Raw genomic sequence first — 22,288 nt, 5'->3', positions numbered from 1 at the left:
GGATACATATCGCTTAATCATTTATATATTAAAATATTGAAATGTCAGCAAGCATGAAGGGGGGGGGATACTTCCTCATGAATATTTAATTAGTTGTTGTTAGGTACTTATGCGCATGGTTACCTTTCAGCGTTGACGATAACGCCTGTATACTAACCGACTAGCCGACGTTTCTAGCTCTTAACTCAGTGACTTGTCGAAAAACGAGAAGATGGCGACATCAGAATATGAAGAAAGAAAAGGTCTGCATGATTATCCAGGTTTCATGCACAACAAGGAACCACTGGCCGCCAAATCAGCGTTCAGCTACGTACCAACAGAGAGGGACGACCCCAAGGAACATAGTGTTTACAACAGTGCAGCGAAGGTGTGTACCATTACTCAGTTTACTGTAGGGTAGTGACTTTATACTAGTACTCGCGATGCATTTATTGGTGCTCTAGTAATAAGTTTCAAGCTAGCTCTGGATTTATACGCTGCGGGGTTTCGACACGTCTACACCCACGACGTGTCGAAACCCCGTAGCGTATAAATCCAGAGCTAGTTTCAAGCATGGTAATGAAAATGTAATGAAAAATATACCACTATTTAGTAGCAAAAAGGAATGCACTATCATTGATATACATGATGTACACTAGTTGTAGATTCTGTATTGCAGAGTGATCTGAAATTGGAATTATAGATATATGTACCATGGAGGTACCCCTTATACCTCCATGCATGTACACAGTAACAAAACATGACAATGTGTTATGACCTGTCTAGTGACAGTGTACCTATACTACATATATCGTGTGTGTGTACCTATACTATATATATATATATATATATATATATATATATATATATATATATATATATATATATATATATATATATATAAATGATTTCACCAAGTTTAGACAAATTTATACTTCTGCTCTGACTTTAGCCCCAGAGACTTGTCTGTCTGTCTTGAAAGTATCATTTAACAGAATGTATCTGGCGTCAGATAGCCTATTTTATAGCTAGTCACTCAGCTAACCCATCAACTCTTAGACATATATATATATATATATATCCTCACTACTAGTACTACATCAGACAATGGTATTACTTAATCATTCGATTCTTAATTATTTTTTTCTACCTTATTAAATCTTATAGGAATATGAGTAAAGAGACTATATGAATTTAATATCCTGAATGAAAGTGATTTGTTGACATGATGTAAGGGTCCTACATCAGCTGTAGTCTTGTTAAGGAAGCTGTGATTAATTTTACACAAGAAATGAATTTTCAACTGAAAGTGACAGCTCATTGAGAATTTTTGCATTCTTTCCCACTATTTTACTTCACAAGTCAATGTAATTCTCGCAGTCAGTTAAAAAAAATTTTAATTTTTTTTGTTCTTTTGGGTGTTTTTCATTTTCAATAATGCAAATTTTCTAAGAACTGATGAGATTGTTGATATACAGTTTGTATTTTTTGACTGCTCCAGGGCACATTTGAAAACTAAACATTGTATCTTGACTACCACATTTTTGAGATGGCAGTCTATTAGACCAATGGACATCAATAGGAAACTGTAGCAGAAACAGTTGGCTCAATCTGACTACCAAGTGTAGAACTGAAATTCAAAGTGAAATGGTGGAATAGTAACACTAAGACTAAGTGTAGTAATAATCAGACATCATATTTTCATTTTTCTTTCAGCCAAGACCACATTCTACGTATGAGAGGTTATTTAATTGGACAGAAGGCTATAACAATAAACTACATAGATGTGACAGAGAACATGCCAAATCTAGAGGACTTTATGTCAATGACGAGGTATGGCAACTATCTTTGCACTATTTGTATATCATCACTTTTATACCACATGCAAGCCTTGAGTTGAGGATGTATTCAAACTTATAATATGGAAACTATACCCTTGATGTTCTGTGTATAACAACATTCATCTACATCATCTGTTTTGTGGGTGCTTGAAATAAAACTTAAAATGTTCAAAGTTACCATTTTACTCTTCCTCAGTTTTCAAAAATTATGCTAATGTGCAGCCTAAATATTTTTCTTCATTTAGACAGAAAATACTTGTGACCTAAGGTGGGCTTTTTTCATTTCATGTTTACAACTGAGAGTGACTAAGCCCCTTAGGTCACTCATCTCTTCTTGATAAGGAATGCTGTGGTAGGGCACCTTCACACGTCGGTCAAGGGCAGAACAGCACGATGTCTGTTACAGTCTATTCTTGATGCTGCACAAATAAAAATATTAAGGAATAATATGTATTCACCAGTCTTTTTCAGTCAGCCATGATATTGGGGAATAATATGATTATATCTGTATATGCTAAATAGTTAAAAATTATGGATAATATTGGTGGTTTTTGAACACATTGACCTCTGAGCCAGTGATGTAGGTGTGCATTGTCATGAAATAGAACAACCAGGACATAAATCTTGTATTTTCTGTTTAAAACAGTCTACTTGGCTTGTGAGTGGTAAAATAACATCTGAATGCATAATATTTTAGATTTTTTGGATTTGTTGAGGAGTTTTCAAATTCCTTCCAATTTGTCATCATATACTACTCTCGTTTTTTCAATTCCACTTAAATATTATGAATGGAATATAAAAAGAATTCAGAAGAAACACAACACTCCTTTTATTTTGCATTCAAATCCTGTGAATATACTGAAGTTTTTTATCTCTCCTTCTTTTCCATAATAGGAGAAAGAGAAAATTATACCAACGCTAGCATCTTCTGATTACGGACACAGGCTGGATAGATTTGTCGACCATCCAGACAGACTTCACGTACGGATAGGACACGTCAAATCAGAGTTTTACAGAAGAAATGGAATTAACATCGAAGGCAACAAGGAAGGAATTTAAATATGAAAAGAGATACAGCACTGCAATAATATCTAACTCCATCCTACAAAAAATACAAGATTTACTTTTAACATTGTAATGTCTGCTGAGCTTGTTATTTACCTTGGGAAGCTGTATGGAAACAAATATTCAAATATACAGCTGTCTGAAAATCTGTCATCAAATGATACCCAGTCGTCATAGTCACCAAACTTTGATAAAGCTGTGAGCTGCACTTTAACAGCATCATTTCAACAAGTTTGGAAAAGCCAAACTAATAACAAATTTTCCACATTTCCCATGGGATCTAGAAACTTTAGCAAAAGCACTGAATTTATATAGGAAAATATTCATTGATTCTGAATCATGAATGAACAATGTGTACATAGATCGATTTAACATCTCCGCATGTAATTTTTGTACGCCAATGCCCATACTGTTGTCCGATAAAATCTATCTTTCATGAAATCTGTCCACAATTAGATAGTTTTAAAGAAATCTTGTAAGACAAAATGGTGATTTATTATGTAAATGGTATCTTCACCCAAGTTCAGCAAGTTACATACAATGTTGCCAAAAAAACAGCTGAGAGATTTATTATGTTTGTCTTTGTCTTTGTAGATTGACATCGATATATCTGGTATACACTATCTTTATTTTGTAGTATTTCAAGAGTAGAACTGTGAAAAGATTGTTATTATCAATAATAATTATGACACTGACATAAACATGTCTTCTTGATTCACACTTAAAGTGTTCATCTTTTGTGATTTATTACTCCCATGCATGAATACCAAGTAATGTATGGTATGTGTGTTTGTTTGTGTATGTTTGTTTGTGTCTGTTTGTTTGTGTCTGTATGTATGTATGTATGTATGTATGCATACATGCACACACGTACATATGTACATATGTACGTACGTGCGTACGTAGATATGTATGTATGGTGTGTATGTGTGTGTATGTATGTATGTATGTATGTATGTATGTATGTATGTATGTATGTATGTATATGTGTGTATGTGCATTTATATATATATGTATGTATGTATGTGTGTGTGTATGTATGTATATATGTAGGTATGTATGCATGTATGTATGTGTGTGTATGTATGTATGTATGTATGTATGTATGTATGTATGTATGTATAATGTGTCTCAATTATTAATGCCTCAAGCCATTGCTTTAGAACTAGAAATCGAATGCAATATCTGTCTGTTTATTTGCATGGGAAAATATATGTATGCTGTCTGTCTGCCTATACACCCCCACATGAGTAGTCAGCACTTAGCATTTACATTCAGATTTACTTATTTTGGAAGTCTGGTCTTTTTGTGTGAAAACTTTAATGTGCATACCATATTTATTCATTTCTTTTCATTGCATAATCTTGTTCAGTTGTCTTGTCTGTTTTTCTTTCATTCAACTAACATGGGAAATATCAAATTAAAATATTGAGAAAAAATCAAATCATTCACAAGCTTACTGGTAGCTTCTTTACCCTTGCAATTCAGGAAATATCTCAACTTGCCATATGCTCAGCTTAACAGCTCAGGAAGTGTATGCTATAGATCAATTCGTAAATGTGTTGTATATCTTTAAAATCATAATTACATAACAACATGCCAAAACAAGCAAAACATAAATATAAAAATAACATTCACAAATTATGTGCATAATATTCTTTCGCAGACTGCTTGGGGTCTTTTTACATCCAAAGGGACACATAGCTTTGCTTGCATGGATGGATGGATGGATGAATGGATATATGAAATATTACGTTATGAATATGGATAATGTTGCTATTTTTACTCTGTCTTGCTTGTTTTGTTAGATAAATTAAATAATACCTTTATCAATTCAGCTACCAATATAAAGAAAAGGATCTTTAATTATACAAAGACTTAGTGTATGTGTACTGGTATGAGAACACATAGTGTGCTCAATCGTAGTAATAAACAATAATCGTATATGTGATGATATTCGCTTATATAAATCCTACAATCCCAAACAAGATTACATGTCCCTGTGTTTACATCAAAAAGGCATTTTCCAAACAAATATTTTTTTAAACAAAAGAAACCCCATCATCTATTAGCTGAGGGCGCTGTTATATAGGCGCCGTCTTTTTTCCAAATCTGTCATCCCATAGTAAGGTGTACAGGTATCTGCCGCCCAAATGGGTCACTTTTTCACGAAAAAAATCTTTAAACATGGGTTGACTTTCCATCTGAAAATTCCCTTATCATGGGTCGATAACATACGAATAGGAAGCGTCCCCATGCATAACAAAAACCTCACGGCAACAAAATCAAGGTAAATAACTGGAAGATTTTCACGAAGATTTTTCTCTCACGACAATCCGTGACATGCATGATGCTATGCAACCCAGGGGGACGTCAGATTTCATAAGGTTTGTACTTTTGTAGTCTTTATAACTACGTACATGAACTGTTGGTACGGTCTGTTTGTGACTGGAACCCCTATTGGGTGGATTGTACATGGGTAGATGTTTTCAACTTGGACCGCACACTCCCATATGAAAAATATTGGGAGTATCTAACCGCTGCCCCCACCACCCCCCCCCCCCACCCGCCCCACCCCCACCCCATCCTGGAATATCATTGATAACTGAATCGGAAAATGAGTACATAAATCAATAGTCAATAAAAATGAACCTTTCTTCTCTGAGTTATTAAGTTTCAAATAGTCAATTTGACGATCGGATGTGTTTCATGTTATTAAATCGAACAATTTTGTGATGTAAATTTATTGATGTCTTAAATGTCAGGAGAAATTCAATAAAAACAGATTTGTATTATACCAGGTTTGACGGTTAAGTTGTTTCCTTTGATCGATGAGGGCGCTGTTGTAATACATGGAACACTGTGGTCGGAATGCATTCAGGATAAATACCACGTTATACACCCTTGTCCGTTATTTCCATGACAAGGTTTTTTTTTCATTTAGTCTATTGATCCTACTTAAGCATTTATAAAGGTGTTCATTGACTTTTCCTCACAACCGAGGAGAAATTATTTTTTTTATTAATTTGCAATTTGAAGATATATTCCTGTAGGCTATGATTTGAGAGGCCTAAACTGTTTGTTGGGAAGTATTAAATAATCATGTCCAGTTTATTTTTAGCATAGAAATTGTGTAAGATTTGACGTTTGTGGATATTTACTATCAAAATTTTGCATGGCTTGATATCATGATATTTCAAGAAGTGGTCGAAATACTATCCCATCGGGGCCCAGATTAGACTAGTTCGAACTATTCCTGATCGCCCTGCAGCTGTCCTTATCAGATATATATGGATCCTGGTGATAATTTCTTCTCTTTTATATGTATATATTTTTCTTTTTGTGTCTCGTCAAATAAACAAATCAACTGAATTCCTTTCAATTGAAATTCAGGAATTGTCTGAGTTCTACTTCCCTATTTCCATACTCCGTCCTTGATCTCAACTGCGCTTGCGTCACGTACTAGTGTTAAATTTCACAAATAGTGAAATGAAAACTACTTAAATGACTCTTAAAGCGTGTGCGGGTATTTTATGAAAACAATTCATTCATATTATAGTTTTCAACAACACAAATCCTATCTTCAATGTCTGTCATTTCCTTTCCCTTTTTCAAGGCGTAGTCAATGAAACTGAAGGAAGCGTAGAATAATGAACAGACAGTAAACATGCACGAACTGAGGATATGTTGAAGGTTAAGTCATAGTTTACTCGAGTTCGTCGTCCTATTCCCATTGGCCTATTCTATATTCCGTGCATTGGTATATTTACCATAATGAAAGAGAAAACGTTCGATGACTAAATCAATCTATATATCCTATAACTCAGACGTATACATGTGTGACGTCGTTGTTAGTATAGTACACTGGTCACTTATGTACAGCTTGAAATGTTATATTCTTCAAACAAATCACTGAATTCAATAATGGTATAATTGTATCGCTGGACGACCTTTTGCTTACACTGAGCTTTGTACGTTTTTTTGGGTGTAAATGTTCGGTTCACTGCATGTAAAGGGAAAGAAAATAATATCATATATCATAATCAACACACTAACCCTGAACATGACACGGAAACCTTGACCGCTATGGTGTTGTTTTATGACGTCAGACCAGGGGTAAAGTTAAAACGTGTTTTTCAACAACAAGGGAAAAATTTAACATCAACAGTATTTCGCAATTCGCAAATGTTGAGTCTGTGAGTCTACGTACGTGCACTGGCACACTGTGACTGGCATCGCTCCATCACTGTTGACGTATTTCGAGCTCCGATGTGGGAATTCTAAAAGGTGGCATATGACGTGACTGACAAATAAAAAAGTCATTTTCAGGCTGTTGCAAAACATGTTTTTCTGTCAAACAGCATTCACCTCTACACACACTGACTACTGGTTCACCTCTACACACATCATGACTACTGGTTCATTTTAATATGGAAATACCGATATACCGATATTATTTATATGGGAAATGTATTTTGTTTCTACTGCTTGTGAACATCATCTGTTACTGTTTGTTTACCAATAAGTCAATCATTAAAAATCCATTAATTCGTTCGTTCGTTTCATTGAAACCATTATTAATTAATTCATTCATTCTTTCATTCATTCATTCATTCATTCATTCATTCATTCATTCTTCCATCCATCTATCCATCCACTCATTCATTCATTCATTCATTCATTCATTCATTCATTCATTCATTCATTCATTCAGAAACATATGTATTTATTTATTTATTCATTTATGATTTATTCATCCTTCATGTCGTTAACTACAAAACTGATAACAATTCTCCCATTTCGTGGGATTATTTATTTATTTATTTATTTATTTATTTATTTATCTATTCATTTATTTATTATTTACTGGGTACAACAACTGTTTTACCAATTACCATTTCCTTTAATATTAAATTCATATCTTCAAAAGGATCACACCAAGAACTAACACATATAGAAACAAATGACAACACCAAGGAAATAAAGGGAGATGAAAGTTTAATCGAGTTGTGTTCTAGCTACATCAGATTAATCAGATTGGTTCAATTACAGCCAACGTCACGTATAAAGCTTCATTACGATTATAATGTACCAACGCACCACGTCAAAAAGAGACATATTGGGTCCCTATGGCTGTAGTATATTTGTGGGTGCGTTTATTCTAAAACTTATAGTCTAACTCAAACCACAGATGAGTAGAGTAAAAATCATCTGAGGCCTCGTCAATATCATACGAATACATCACACGCCATAATTACTATAAGTCGTTCATCAAGTCAATATGTTGAATTAGACAATGATACCAAGTCTCCGGGCTCTGGACTAGAATTTACACATCGATCCATATTTATTACTGCGTCACTAGGCACTCTTCAAATTGTATTCCCCTTACAAGAGACGGAGGGCAGATTGCGTCTGTAGCTTTGTTTATTTCACGTACACATTTATCAATTGTATGTTGTTGTCGCTATTTAAAACCTTTGGCAACGTCAATCGGTCAGTGCACTCTGTCGCATAGTTCCTAATAGTATGTAAGCTTATGTAATTTTGTTTTAATTGAATCTTTGCACAGAATAAAATAAATATTTAGGCGTGCATACACCATACTTTTTGTTTGTGAAATATCTCAAGTAATTTTCCATTAAAAAGGTAGACATGTTCACAATTCTCTATCATATCTAATTGTACTTTATTTCGATCAATTATTATTTACTTTCGTTTAATTTCGACAATTGTCGACATGTCATGTCATGTCATTTGTGGCCGCTCTTTACTGATCTTAGCTAGCTAAGTTTATGGCCCCCACGGCCACGTAAACCCAGTCTCAATTGGCCGTATCAAGCCGATCGCCTAGCTATATACTTATAGGCATATTCTGCCAGCCTATTGCAAACCTTCACATTACATATTTCAAGTTGATGAGAAAAACAAATGTTCAGTATACTGTTATAATCGCTTACACATAAAATATACCCTCCTACGTAGAAGCATAAGTATATCAATTTACTATGATATCATTTTACAAATACATGAAAATACACATTGCACATCACATTTTGCACTATGCATGTTTCATTATTTCGCCAATAATTATTTTTTATTTTTACCACTGTTCTAGTATTTATGAGTTTATTTAACAGACTTATATTATGTATTTTTATGAGTAATTTTCAGTCAAATAAAATAATATGTAAGGTTAGTATAAAGATGATATCATAATAGTCTCGCTGCCAGACTCGTGACTATCGTCCCTAATCTGTTTATGTATGCCGAGCGGCATGCATTGCTAGCTTGGGGACGATAGTCACGAGTCTGGCAGCGAGACTAATATCATACATAGGTATATACAAGACTGACAGTTTGCAGTCGAGAGCCGCGAGTCTCGGCTTATCTAAATTGTGTTGTGTAATTTTAATACTTATTTATATCGAACTTTCTGTTAATTGATAATCTAATCGATTATAAACTTGTGTGACTGAGATCAAATAATTAATTTGTAGTGCATTTTAACACATTTCAAATGTCATAATAGTGAGCCGCCAGTCATTGGAAGAAATATAAATATTTATTATATGAGGAACTTATTTTAGTCAATACAGGTGATCGGAAAAAAAGAAGAAAACGTGGTTTCGTTAGAAATATGGGCAAAACAAATTCATTTAAATCACTCATGGAGTCATGAACATGGTGGATGAGTATGCTAAATTTGTAGGCTCGACCGGGGGCTCGACTGTTATACCATGTTATACTTGCAAGTTGTACTATGATCACATACAAGACAAGTTTCTCACTTGTCAATTCAATTCTTGTATTACTCAACTGACAGTATCAGAGATTGTGGTATGGTGTTACAATTCAAAAATAATACAAAACTGTATAGTATGAACAATTTACAAACATTTTCTGTTTTTGTATGTACTATAATAATATGACTTTCTTACTTGCGACGTGGATGAATGAAGGTTGCTAAGTAGTAAGGGAGTACACACATTTTGGACTCGGTCGAAGACCTATTTACATACATAAAGTTAAAAACTTGGATGAGAAAGAGTTTGTCAACACTGTTATAATGAAAAGTCATACGTAAGTGATTTGAGTGAATGGATCCGGGGAATGGATGCTGTGTGTTTTTACACGTGTGTGAATCCTAATAAATGGGAACAGTGCCAAGTGTCAGGCTCGTAAGGGGTCATGCATTTACGGTCACTTTACACTGTAAAAAAACAACAGTAAAAATTAATCGAAATACGGCAATGTATTATTGTCAGAAATAATTTCACTTCGACAAAGGATGTCTACAAAAAAATTATGTTACACAATATGAATAAAATTAATAACATAAACATGTTTTCAGGAAAACATGCCCGTCCATGTTTCAAAAATAACACCATGGCCATGTAGCCAATCAGCTTTGGCGAAGTGTCTAGTCATAACAAATGAGTCACGCTCGCCAGTCATGAACACACATACTTGCGTAGCTGACGTGTTGTCAACAAATAGCCCTGTCACCGCTACACAATAACAAAATCATTGCACCCATCAATATATAGGCCGTGATTTAGTCTACAAATACGAGAAGATATTCGAGACATATATTTAACTTATACTTTTTTTTGATAATTTTATCCTACATGTAAGATATTTCAACTCTAAAGCTCGTATTTCGCTCTGATTTGCTGCGATGTTCTCAAGGTCACCTCTGATTTCGCGCGCTTGGCGGACTAATTTATGTAAAGTGCATTGGCAGATGGAATGAAAACAGTCTGTGTTTGTTGCCATTCATTCGGGTCCTGATTTGTTTAGGCTCGGAGCTAAAGGAGAGATCTCAGTCTATCATCAATTTTTTTACCAATATCCACGACGGAAAGACATCTCAACATGCCGTCTCTGCACAGCCAAGTAGTCGTCAGGTGCCCACAGTTGTCACCAACTGTGATTTCTAACGGGGAGATCGACGAATTGGTGAAAAAAGTGAGCGAAACACTGAGGCTGAAGGCCAGACAAAAACAGCGTGCTCACCATCACAGATCCTCCCCTTATGGAGTACCATGTAAACACTGCCGAATTGGACTTGTTTGTCACAGCGAAGACTGTGCTTACCTCAAACATATTCACTCAGGACGTATCAAGAAAAGAACTGGACCATCACAATCACATGAACTCTTAGAAGAGCTCCTACGGCAGGGAAATTTAGTCAACGAAGCGGTCCAACGGCTACAGCGATTGCAGGAAGAATCGAATGACAGAAATGGTGCTTTTAAAAGAAAATTTTCGTACTCAGATTCCGAAGATGATAATTTCAGCCAACCTCCTTCACCAGCGTGCTAATACAACATGGAGGAATATTGGAACTTTAAAGAAAAACCGCATCTCAGGTTGTCTTATTCGTGCCATGTTGTTACATAAACACGCCGTGACCGTCAAACGTGTTTTTGTCAACGATTATAAAACCGTCGCCATTTTGTGTCTGGGTGGTATATCTACGTTGCTGCATAATGACCAAGGTCGACATTTGAATGTCTTTGAATTGAATTCGTAAACAAACTTAGAGGACGGGAATAAGGACATTCTTTTTTGGACGCATTGGGAGATACTGTTTTGCAGGACGTGCAATTTCTATTTTGAACACAGAAACTTCGATCTGTAGTATGTTTGTTTATAAACCAATGTTTACTACAACTGCATGTACATGTACCCTTTCGCTAGTTGGTGCTTTGATCATGTTTGGACATCTTCACCTGTATTCCATCTTTGTATATTGTTAAAGTCTTTTCTTTGCCTTGACGTGTGAAAATGCTTTTGATAAGTCCTTTGAATTTTATTGTGAGTATTTAATAGGGTACATTGTTTCTAAGAGGAAACGGAACTGCGTATTTTTTTGTTTATTGTAAACACACAATAGTCGAACAGTGTGTAGAAAGATTACATTCTGCAGTCATTTTCAAACCCGTACATTTTCTTCCATTGAAATGTTTGTCGCATCAAAGCAACTATTTCATTTAAAAGAAGGAATAACTAACCCAGGTGCATTTTTCCAGGTGACTAATGTTTTCCAGTGTTCATGAATTCGCATTTGATAGCGTCGTTCACGACATTTCGGATTCTAATTTCTAGCTAGTCATATGCTGTAAACAGTTCTAAAATGGAAAAAAAAAATGGAAAAAAAAAATGTGCAATTTGCAGTAGTCCATACGTTCGATCGTTACAAATTTTGCTGATTTACTTGATCTATAAAATGGTTGTAAACCCAGGGCTGGTGAAAATGAGGAAATTTAATGATGAGAATTATGTTATGGATTATTATGCAAAGTTTATAGATTTACAAAAGTAACACATACTTCTTTACTAAATAGTGGAGTTTGTTTTCGAAATGAAGACAAATTATGATCAAAATGAAATGTTTTCTGAGGAAAATGGCGCACAATATTGTATTTATTTGTACACTGTGTGTACCACTTGACTTGTAGGGTAGAGTGCAAGTTTATAGTATGTTGTAAGTTGTAAACAGCCAAACATTTCAGTTCATAGCTATTCCACCTAGCTATACTGTACATAGTTTTCATTTTCAAAGCCATGTAAAACTGGTAAACATGGAATATTTCATGGTAGTAGTTTGTATTTCTGTTTAAAATGTGTGGTCCTATCTTAACCCACCAGGTAGGTGTCCTTGACACTAGACCACTGAAACATTCAAGAGAAAAAAATCAAAAACAACAAAAAGGTACAGGGTAGACTCCAAGTGCAGTTGACAGATCATCTAAAGATACGAAAGTTTTGTTTATATCATTGAAGATTATACTTAAATTGAGCAAATCAAACAGACTTTAGGATTTTAGATATCTGTACAGGGATAAATGGATATACAGTTTGTCAAGTGTACTTGAGAGTCTATGCAAATTTCATTGTTTTTTGTATATCAAAAGTTTGTAAGATTTCATTTATATGTTATTTGTATAAAGTTTTGTTTATGTTATGGCCTAAACTGCTGAACTGTGTTGTGTAAAATTGCTTTCCTTTTTCTTTCACTTATTTTGTATTGCTTTGTTATAACAGCTTTGTGAAAAAGTTGGCACTATTGGAGTGAGTCTTGTTAAAAATAGCTATTCCCAATATTAATGTATCTGTATTTTCCAGACTTAGATTAATCATATGGATTTATGATTATCCATAAAATGTGCTATATGTTATTAATCTTTATATATAAATAAATCATGGAGATATGAATTTGTATACATAATGAGTAACTAGTTTGATTTATGTGAGGAAATTTATTGAAGGAATGGTTGAGTCAAAGTTCTGATCATTATTTATTTTTGTTGTGTGTGTGGCCATGAATGACTACTTTGTTGTGAATATTGGCAAATAAATGAAAATGAAAGTCCTATTTCAAGCCATCTTCAGGGTTACACTAGTACAGCAAACAACTACACCGGAGAGTGTATTTATGTTACATTTAGTGTCTAATGGCGTTCCTTTGTTTACGTATATACCAAGGTCGCTCTGTAGCTGTATGTCCATTTCGGCATTCAAATTAGATAGACAACCATGTACACAGAAAACATGGTTTTCAACTTTGCATTTTGTGTATCACCTGATCCGATTCACTAGTTAAGTTTTAATATGACACATGTAAACATGATGTACAAATTCCAATAGTTCACTATAGTTGCCTGGATTTCGTGGCATTTCACTTTAACGCTTCATAGAAAAATAAAACGAAAGGAAGGGGTTGCTATCTCTGAGAAGGAGGTCGGGTTACGACTGAGACGCTGTAAATGGCTGTGACCTGGCGACCTGACACATCACGTGTCATGTCATGCTTTGCATGCCTTCGAAGTTTGAGCTTTGTTGGCAACGTGCCAAATGTCTTGAAGGTACCCCCATATACACGTACACACACTGGTACTATTTGTATATTCATGTACAACCATAATATTTCTATTTAGGTCAGACGGAAATAGTCCGTACCACTGTGACAGTTTAATTTCATTGTGTGATTTATAAAAACCACAACAATTAGGGCCAGCACTGTCAATAGACCCCTATCCATTACCGATACCGCCTGTGTACTTTCAATGGTATAGTAGGGCTTCACAAACTCGTAATCAAAACCTGATAATACATATAGTGAGTTTCGACACAGACACGTTGATCATGACTATGTATCTGTCTGTCTGTCTGTCTGTCTGTCTGTCTGTCTATCTGTCTATCTGTCTATCTGTCTATCTATCTATCTATCTAATATATATATATATATATATATATATATATATATATATATTGTCTCCATTTATCTGCCTATCCATCCATAAGCCATCCATCCATCTATCTATCTATCTATCTAATATCTATATATCTGTCTATCCATCAATAATCGATCCACCCATCTATCTATCTATCTGTCTATCTATCTATCTATCTATCTATCTATCTTTCTATCTAATATCTATATATCTGTCTATCCATCAATAATCGATCCACCCATCTATCTATCTATCTGTCTATCTATCTATCTATCTATCTAATATAGTTCTAGCTATCTATGTTGACATGATAAATACATAGCAACAAGACATGCAAGACGTCGGATATTTTGAAAACAAAGTTACTGGCTGTGTGTACAATGTGTTTTACGCTATAATATATTTACAATACTTTTATAACTTAATTAATACCGCGTACTGTCGACATGTCATGCTTGAATAATTTGAATATTTTTTTTGAAGTATAATTAAAAGTGCTAAGAGCCATACACACTGTAAGCGTTATTTGTAATCATGCATGATTTACCATATTCACAATACAAACGAGACAATACATGTAACAAACTCTTCACTGTCCACGTACAATCAGAGGTATTTTTACGAGGTTCATAATGCCAGCATGTGACAGCACACAATTTTCCCATCCCCTGAGCGATGCAGTTTACTTCAAGATCATGAAGATGAAGATATTTAAATTTGTATAAAAGAAATATCTCTAGACAAAACGTCTCACACAGCTATTACAAAACATTCTATAGTAGGACGAGTTCGAAACTGTCACGTCTTCTGATGACCTGTTTTAGGCATACATATAAGCTTGTATGTAAGATCAATAGTTCAAAGTAGGGTAAAAAGAAAAAAAAACAATTCTTTTACTTTGGGGGTGGGGGTGAGCCATTTTAGTTCTCATCCTACAAAATCGATTTTACTTTTAATGGATGTTTTGTACCCCTATATACAAATATTTCTATAAAATAAATGTCAGAAATGGAAGAATTTTCGCTTATGACACTAAAATAAAGTGTCAACAAAAGAACTTTTTTCCTCACATACTTGCTTTGTGTTCATAGCACTAATACTACTACATACTGATTTGGAATTGATTGTGCTCTCTGAAAAAAAATATTCAATTTTGGCCATTTTAGTTAGACGTTGTGTGGTTCTAATATGTAGTTATGATTGAATGTACTGATTTAAGTTGAATATAGGAAGGTGTGATACCATGGATTTCTTTCTAGGCTCGAGTGTAATTAAACGCTGTTTGGTTCTGTGATGTTCTAGTGGTTCCCATTGTTACAGTCTAGGTCATGTAGCTTATCTGTGACACTGTCTTTCGATTTGTAATTGTGTTACGAAGCGGACTGTCCGTTGAATTTTCTCTAATGATGCTTTGTTATTTTGATGATCGATGTGGGTCCCAAATATTTGCTCAATATTCCAGTTTTGAACGAACTAGGGCTTTGAAATCGGTTTCCGTTGAATTGATGGCTCTGTCACCACAGCTTATGTTTCTTTTTATGAGGCCTAACATCTTGTTAGTTTTGTTGATGACATGTTTGATGTGATGTGATGTGCCCATGAAAAAAATATTGCTGATTTCAATTCCATGGTAAGTGTTATAAGTTACTGTTGTTAGGTTGTGGCCGTTTTTCTTATGAGACAAACATTTTTTTAAACTGCCAATTGAAGTGAAATAAACTTTTTCATTTTTTTCTTTTTTTAAAAAATCAAAACGAAATGCAAATTGATATGAAACAAACTTTTTTCTTTTTTTAAACTGCCAAATAATGTGAAATAAGCTTTTTTCATTTTTTTCTTTTTTTTCTCCTATTTTTCTTCCCTTTTTTCGTTTTTAAAATCAAAATTGATTTGTCATGAGACTCCTCGGTTGCCGTATATTAGTGACATTCCATGTATAACATTTGGATAGGTTGAAGTTCGTTTGCTAGTCTTTTTCCCATCTACCAAGGGCATTGATGTCTTCCTATAGCGATGCAATGTCGTGGTTTGTTGAAATCTCTCTCTATACTTTTATGCAGTCATTGGAAAATGGTCGTACATTGGCGTTCACTGTGTTTGGCAAGTCATAGAGAAGAAAGGTCGGAAGTACAGCGGTCCAAGAAGTGTACCTTGCGGTACACCAGATAACAATCGGTGATGTCCACAGACACTTATTTCCCGAGATATGTATCAGAATATTTCTATCAGAATACATTGAAATGTCGATAATATCGATACTATTGACGTGTTTTATCCCCGGGTTTTAGCCAATTGCATATGAAAGGGGGTAAAATAACACTTGTTTCTGTGATCGCACAAGTCCACTCACCGGAATATATAGACTGTATCTCGTGAGTGGACTTGCGCGATCACAGAAACAAGTATGATTTTACCCCTTTCATGTACAATTGGCTAAAACCCGGGGATAAAACACGTTAATATTACCGATATTATCGACATTTTATTGTGTTCTGATACATATCTCGGGAAACAAGTGCCTGTGGTGATATCACTGAGACCAGACACTGCAACTCTATGTCACACCTAGTAACTACACGTAAATTACTTGTAGCACACCTACATTTCAATTTGTCAATCTCATCAAACATTTCGGTCACACCACGGTCAGCTGATAGTGGGGAGAAAAGTTCGTATGACCCTCTTGAGAATGGTAATTTATTGTGTTTGTAGGTGGACAGACGACTCACATTTAGTACACATGTAATACATCACCTAACTGACAAATACACACATTCTTGTGATTGGTCTCTTGTATTGGTAGTTTATTTAACTAGCGACCTACATACCGTTTATACAGACACAAGAACAAACTGTTTGGATTGCATCATCTATAGTATAGCAATTTTGTTAGTTTGAATTAAATGATATTTATTACGAATCTGAGAGAGAGAGAGAAAGAGAGAAAGAGAAAGAGAGAGAGAGAGAGAGAGAGAGAGAGAGAGAGAGAGAGAGAGAGAGAGAGAGAGAGAGAGAGAGAGAGAGAGAGGGGGGTGAGAGTAAGCAAGAGATAGAGCCTAAGAGAGAGAACGAGAGGGGAGAAAGACAGAAAAGTACTATCTGTTTTCGAGTCTTTCACATACATGTTTTACGAATTCTGGTATGTGTGTCACAGGAATGTTGGGTCCTTATGGGGTCATAGCACGAAGTAAACAAACACAATAACAGGCCGATAAATCACGTGACGTCATGTGTTCCAGGTCACAGTTGGGTCTTACAAGCTGTAAAATCCTGCTTCGATGGTTGTTTTCTTCACCATTATGGTGATAGTAACGTACCGAATAAAAAGAGGAATACCTTTACACATAGAGCTAAGCTATTGAAGTTTATATACATATCGCAAAATTAGTTGTTATGCTAAGAAACCACCCACCACGATAGCAAGGTTACACGTCTTGGTGCTTCAGGCTACGTCGCGAAACGAGGCCGAGGTGTAGACGGAATAAATTCTTTAATTACGTCATCAACATAATGAAAACAATATGCGCAGACGATATAGTATTTCAAATATATATGCGCAGTCGTGATCGGACTGACATGTGACTGTCGCATGTCTTGCTGTCATCCAGCGTCGGTCCCATGACGAAAGGAAACTAAAATTTGGCCTGTGTATGTTTAGTCTCACGTTCTCATCGAGTAAACAAGTCATCCACCACTTCATGCACAACTGAGGGGGAAAGCAAAATTTAACATCCTCATCCGCATGGAGTCAAGGCTACATCCACAAGGACGTCAACATAACAATATTGTCCATACAACACTTCTGATTGCTAGAAAACAGTTTTTCTGGGATTATTGAAAGGTATAAATACAGAGGACGGAGCATTAATCTTAGCGTTATTCTTAAGTTACCTGCCTGGGGTAATAATTAATATCCAAAGAATCAGATTTGTTTTTCTATTAAAAAGTTGTTTCAATTTTAACTTAGTTTCACCGGTTCTTGCTCACATAATATATAGATGTTTCATGTATTTTCGAGAGTGTGTGAGTATATAAATGTTTTAGTGTAACTTCTCTTCTTTTCATGAACGTTATAACATTAATGAATATAGCATTTCCATTTATGACCGTACCTCGCGTTTAACAACTCTATGTCATGGTACCGTGGTACTCTGGATCAGCGAGAATGTAAACTTTAAAGAATTTTTTTTTTAAATGACCGAAATGAACGAAACGTTGAAAAATATTGCAATTGCACTTGTTTCCTTTCTTTTGTTTACTTCGATATAGAGGATTGTTTGTGTTTGATTTTTGCTAAATTTGTTGACCCGGACGACGATATTTCACGTAATATTTCAATGACATTTCATCTTTGATGCACTGCCATTGACATTTTTTTACCGATTCTCTTGTTCCGCCTTTGAAATGGATCGCCAACTCATTGATCCCCCTTTCCCGAGTCGATGACATACCTCGTCATCACAGCTTGGTGTTTTGTACGTACGTATGTGCATGCAGTGATGGCATTTCCAGACATTTGAAGGCTTGTAAACACATGACGTCACCAGACAAAGGTGAGCTTGTTATTTTAGGTGAATGTTGTGGCTAGTTCCTTTGTGGTCGATGACCGAAGATGACAAAAGAAGAGAATAACAAATACAACAACCTTGTAGTCAGTTACTTATAAAATTTCAATTAATCATGCTAGATCAACTTGAAATACATGTTTATTCATTCACATAATATGCATAAAACGTAGATATACTGTATGTAATTGTGTGTGTGCGCGCGCGCACACACACACACACACACACACACACACACAGATGAAAACAACTGGACTACGAAATAGAACACCATCAACCACAGCTTATGATAAACACACAGTGGCCTTCAAAGTAACATTTACACATCACAATAATACTAATACTATAACACTAGTGTAACACAAAGAACACAGGTACGTAGCCAGACAGTAAACAGAGTATACATAACGCTATCAGATTACAACGTCGATATTATTTCTGGTTAATCTCCTTGACAAATATTATTTAAAAAAGAGGGAAGAAATTGTATTGTTTGCCTTGCTACACACACACACACACACACACACACATACATACATACATACATACATACATACATACATACATACAAAACTAACGAACATCGAATGTATGGATACACTTTATTGGTTTAATATAAGAAGAGAAATCATAATTCTGTTAATTTTTTATCTTAAATTTATATAAAACGAGCAACACAGGAGTGATGAAAAACCCACGAATCTTTTGAAATGACGGTCTTTTGATTTCAAGGCGATAGTTGTTTATATTTGACTGTACAATGTTATTAGATATTCCTTTATTGAAATACACCTGGGGCTCTGCCTAGGACTGTGAAGCCATGAACTGTCTGGTGCTCGGTCATTACTCTCAGTATTTACTACTTATATACTGATCGATACAGTCAGCATGCTGACATGCGCAATTATGTTTAACTTCCCCTAAGGAAATCTCTGAATGTTTTGCCTGAATGCATCGAGTGTGTGTGTGTGTGTGTGTGTGTCTGTCTGTCTGTCTGTCTGCCTGTCTGTCTGTCTCTGTGTGTGTGCATGTATGTATGCATGCATGCATGCATGCATGTGTCTGTCTCTGTCTCTGTCTGTCTGTCTGTATGTCTGTCTGTATGCATGCATGCATACGTGTGTGTGTGTGTGTGTGTGTGTGTGCGTGCGTGCGTGCGTGCGTGCGTGCATGTTCATTTACTGGTCTCAATCTTTTCGAATTCTGCATCTAATACTTCAGGACTAGCCTGCAGTGGTCGCTTAAAAACCCTCCAGGTAAACAACACAACTCGGAAAATAAAGATACAAGAAGCAACAACAATCAAAACAATGGAGAAAATACAAGTAGCATTGGATGGCTCCCAGTTCAAATCAAGAATACCAGCCAAAGCCCAGATGATAACTGGCCAAATAGTGAGGGTATACCTCGTCCATTTGTCAAGGACGAATGTATCCAATAGAAACCAGACGACCACTTCCAATGACAGAATGGACAGGCAAATCAAACCTGCAGTTTCTTGTGTAAGATCAAACCAATACACCAAGACAACACCAGTATTGAGAAGTGTAGCTACAGTGCACCAGGTCGCGTAGATGGCGATACCGTTGTGAACGAGGAGGCGAATGCACCAGATGTCGATTTTTTGATGACGCATCATCAAGGCTGACAGGTGTTTCCATAAGTTCTTATGGGCGACGAATAGACTGGTGTAGAGCGTTAAACTGACAAGCACCAACACAATAAACGCGTATGGCATCAATTCTCTATCCCAAAGAACCAACCATACTGTGTTGAGTGCCAAATTTAATGATAGAGTGATGTAGAAAGTTGGTGTCAATACCCGTGGATGGATGTAGACATAGTCTGTTTGATTCTTTCGACAGATAGTTGTTAGGATATAGATAGCGGCGAGTGTACACCAGGAATAAATTATACCCCAGATAATAAAGGTCCAATTTGCTGGTGTGATATGCAGGATATATTTGTCTGAAATGTCTCCCGTTGAGTTGCGAAATATTTTGAGGTCTGTAAAAAGGTAGATGTTTCAAAATTTAGATGTCTTCAACATTTTTCATGTTGAGTAATATTATAGCTTAAATAGTTGTCAAAACCGAGGGATGATTGACTGACAAATGAAAAATTAAGGAATACATGTATTATCATTAGACTTCGACTCGGAATGATTAGCTATTGGACGAGCTGTATCACGTGACATTATTAACATTGTAAGCAGCTCATTCCAAATTACTAACAAATTGATTATTGGCATCTGTCAAGACAACAACATGATGTCTAGCTGTCTATCATATCTACCGCTCGCTCTCTCTCTCTCTCTCTCTCTCTCTCTCTCTCTCTCTCTCTCTCCTCTACTAATCGCCATTCATTATAAATAAATATATCAAATTCTAGACGAAAATCTTCCAATAGATATGAATGTAAAATCTATTCTGATATAAGTCTTAGATACCGTGCGTTACCAATGGAGATAAGTGGCGCAACTTACCAAGATCAGGAAAATTAGCTAAAGCATTGATTGCCAAGGTTACCAGGTAGACCAAGAAAAACAGGATGATTAAAATCATGAGCCAAACTTTATGTTTTGCCATCTTGTCTGCAAATTGAAGAATATATCAATTGCCTACATTACAGATGATTTGTATTTGGTATTGTTGTTTAGTTATTTTATAGCCCATACATAGACAGTTCTATACAGTGGTTAAATCTAGTCTGTATTCAGACGCAGACTATATTTTGTCGTATTCCTCAAAAACCTTCTCAAATCTGTTTTATTCAAATTAGTTGTGTGCAAATACATCACCTATAAGCATGCACAATGCACATACAGAACTCAGTGAGGAATCGACCGCATAAATATAATCTAGCCTTGACTTCATGGAACGTCCACACCATGTTATGTTTGTAATTCTATTAATTTCAGCGACAATAAATTGCAAAAAAAAAGTTAAGACGACTGTTGACAGTCTAGGTTAAACCCACAACGTAGCATCTATGACTCGCTTCCTGGCTACTAGGCATATCGCTCTCTTATAATGGAAATACTGAAGAGAAGAAGAACTTGAATAGGGAAGAAACTAGGGGTCTACAAGTAAAAATGTTCATTGACAACAAGTTTTCTCTCTATCGTAAAAACTTATTTGACTTCAAACGTCAAACCACACAGTCAAGTTAATTAATAAAAGGCAAGTAAAGTATACGCATTCACGGTACATTATATTGACAATGTCGGAATCGAGTTCCGACTTACTATATATAGCTACGTCTCTAAGAAGGACTACAAGTACGATTGTGTGTACGTCACACCCGGGACGCGACGTCACAACGTTATAGAACTGCCGGCATCAACTGCATACTATTTGCGTAGAGTTGTAGAGTTGGACAAACCGAGGGAACAAATCACTGAAATCTCACACGGTGGACTTTTTCAACTGACGAACACTCTAAAAAAAAATATCGAACATTTCACTTACCTTCGTCTCTAACCGGTGTTACCTAAACCATACACTTATGCTTCCTTCTGTTAAAGATAAACTGATGGCTATCGCGTATTTTAAGGCAGATTCGTAAAAACGAGGTTTACATAAACCTTCCAACA

The 22,288-nt window shown here is 35.5% G+C and overlaps 2 protein-coding genes across 2 annotated transcripts; both read left to right on the top strand.

Annotated features, from left to right (window-relative positions):
* Positions 1–130: 130 nt before the first annotated feature.
* On the top strand, positions 131–3,599 carry LOC144437730 (cilia- and flagella-associated protein 90-like). Its single transcript, XM_078126740.1, has 3 exons — positions 131–367; positions 1,696–1,812; positions 2,715–3,599. Exons 1-3 carry the CDS (start codon positions 212–214, stop codon positions 2,877–2,879), a joined length of 438 nt encoding a protein of 145 aa, XP_077982866.1. The 5' UTR covers positions 131–211; the 3' UTR covers positions 2,880–3,599.
* A 7,045-nt stretch (positions 3,600–10,644) lies between these two features.
* Positions 10,645–13,109, top strand: LOC144437599 (uncharacterized). Its single transcript, XM_078126568.1, has one exon. It carries the CDS (start codon positions 10,764–10,766, stop codon positions 11,211–11,213), a length of 450 nt encoding a protein of 149 aa, XP_077982694.1. The 5' UTR covers positions 10,645–10,763; the 3' UTR covers positions 11,214–13,109.
* Positions 13,110–22,288: the final 9,179 nt, after the last annotated feature.

Source organism: Glandiceps talaboti, chromosome 7, assembly GCF_964340395.1.
Source record: "Glandiceps talaboti chromosome 7, keGlaTala1.1, whole genome shotgun sequence".
Lineage (NCBI taxonomy): Eukaryota > Metazoa > Hemichordata > Enteropneusta > Spengelidae > Glandiceps > Glandiceps talaboti.
Note: the sequence above shows the minus strand (reverse complement) of the source record. Positions and strands in the feature narration are given on the sequence as shown.

Bases quoted from the DNA above. Each gene is read 5' to 3' on its own strand.
- LOC144437599 (XM_078126568.1), top strand. From the start codon at position 10,764: ATGCCGTCTCTGCACAGCCAAGTAGTCGTCAGGTGCCCACAGTTGTCA.
- LOC144437730 (XM_078126740.1), top strand. From the start codon at position 212: ATGGCGACATCAGAATATGAAGAAAGAAAAGGTCTGCATGATTATCCA. The intron at 368-1,695 runs GTGTGTACCATT...TTTTTCTTTCAG, and splicing joins TTTACAACAGTGCAGCGAAG to CCAAGACCACATTCTACGTA. The intron at 1,813-2,714 runs GTATGGCAACTA...TTTCCATAATAG, and splicing joins GACTTTATGTCAATGACGAG to GAGAAAGAGAAAATTATACC.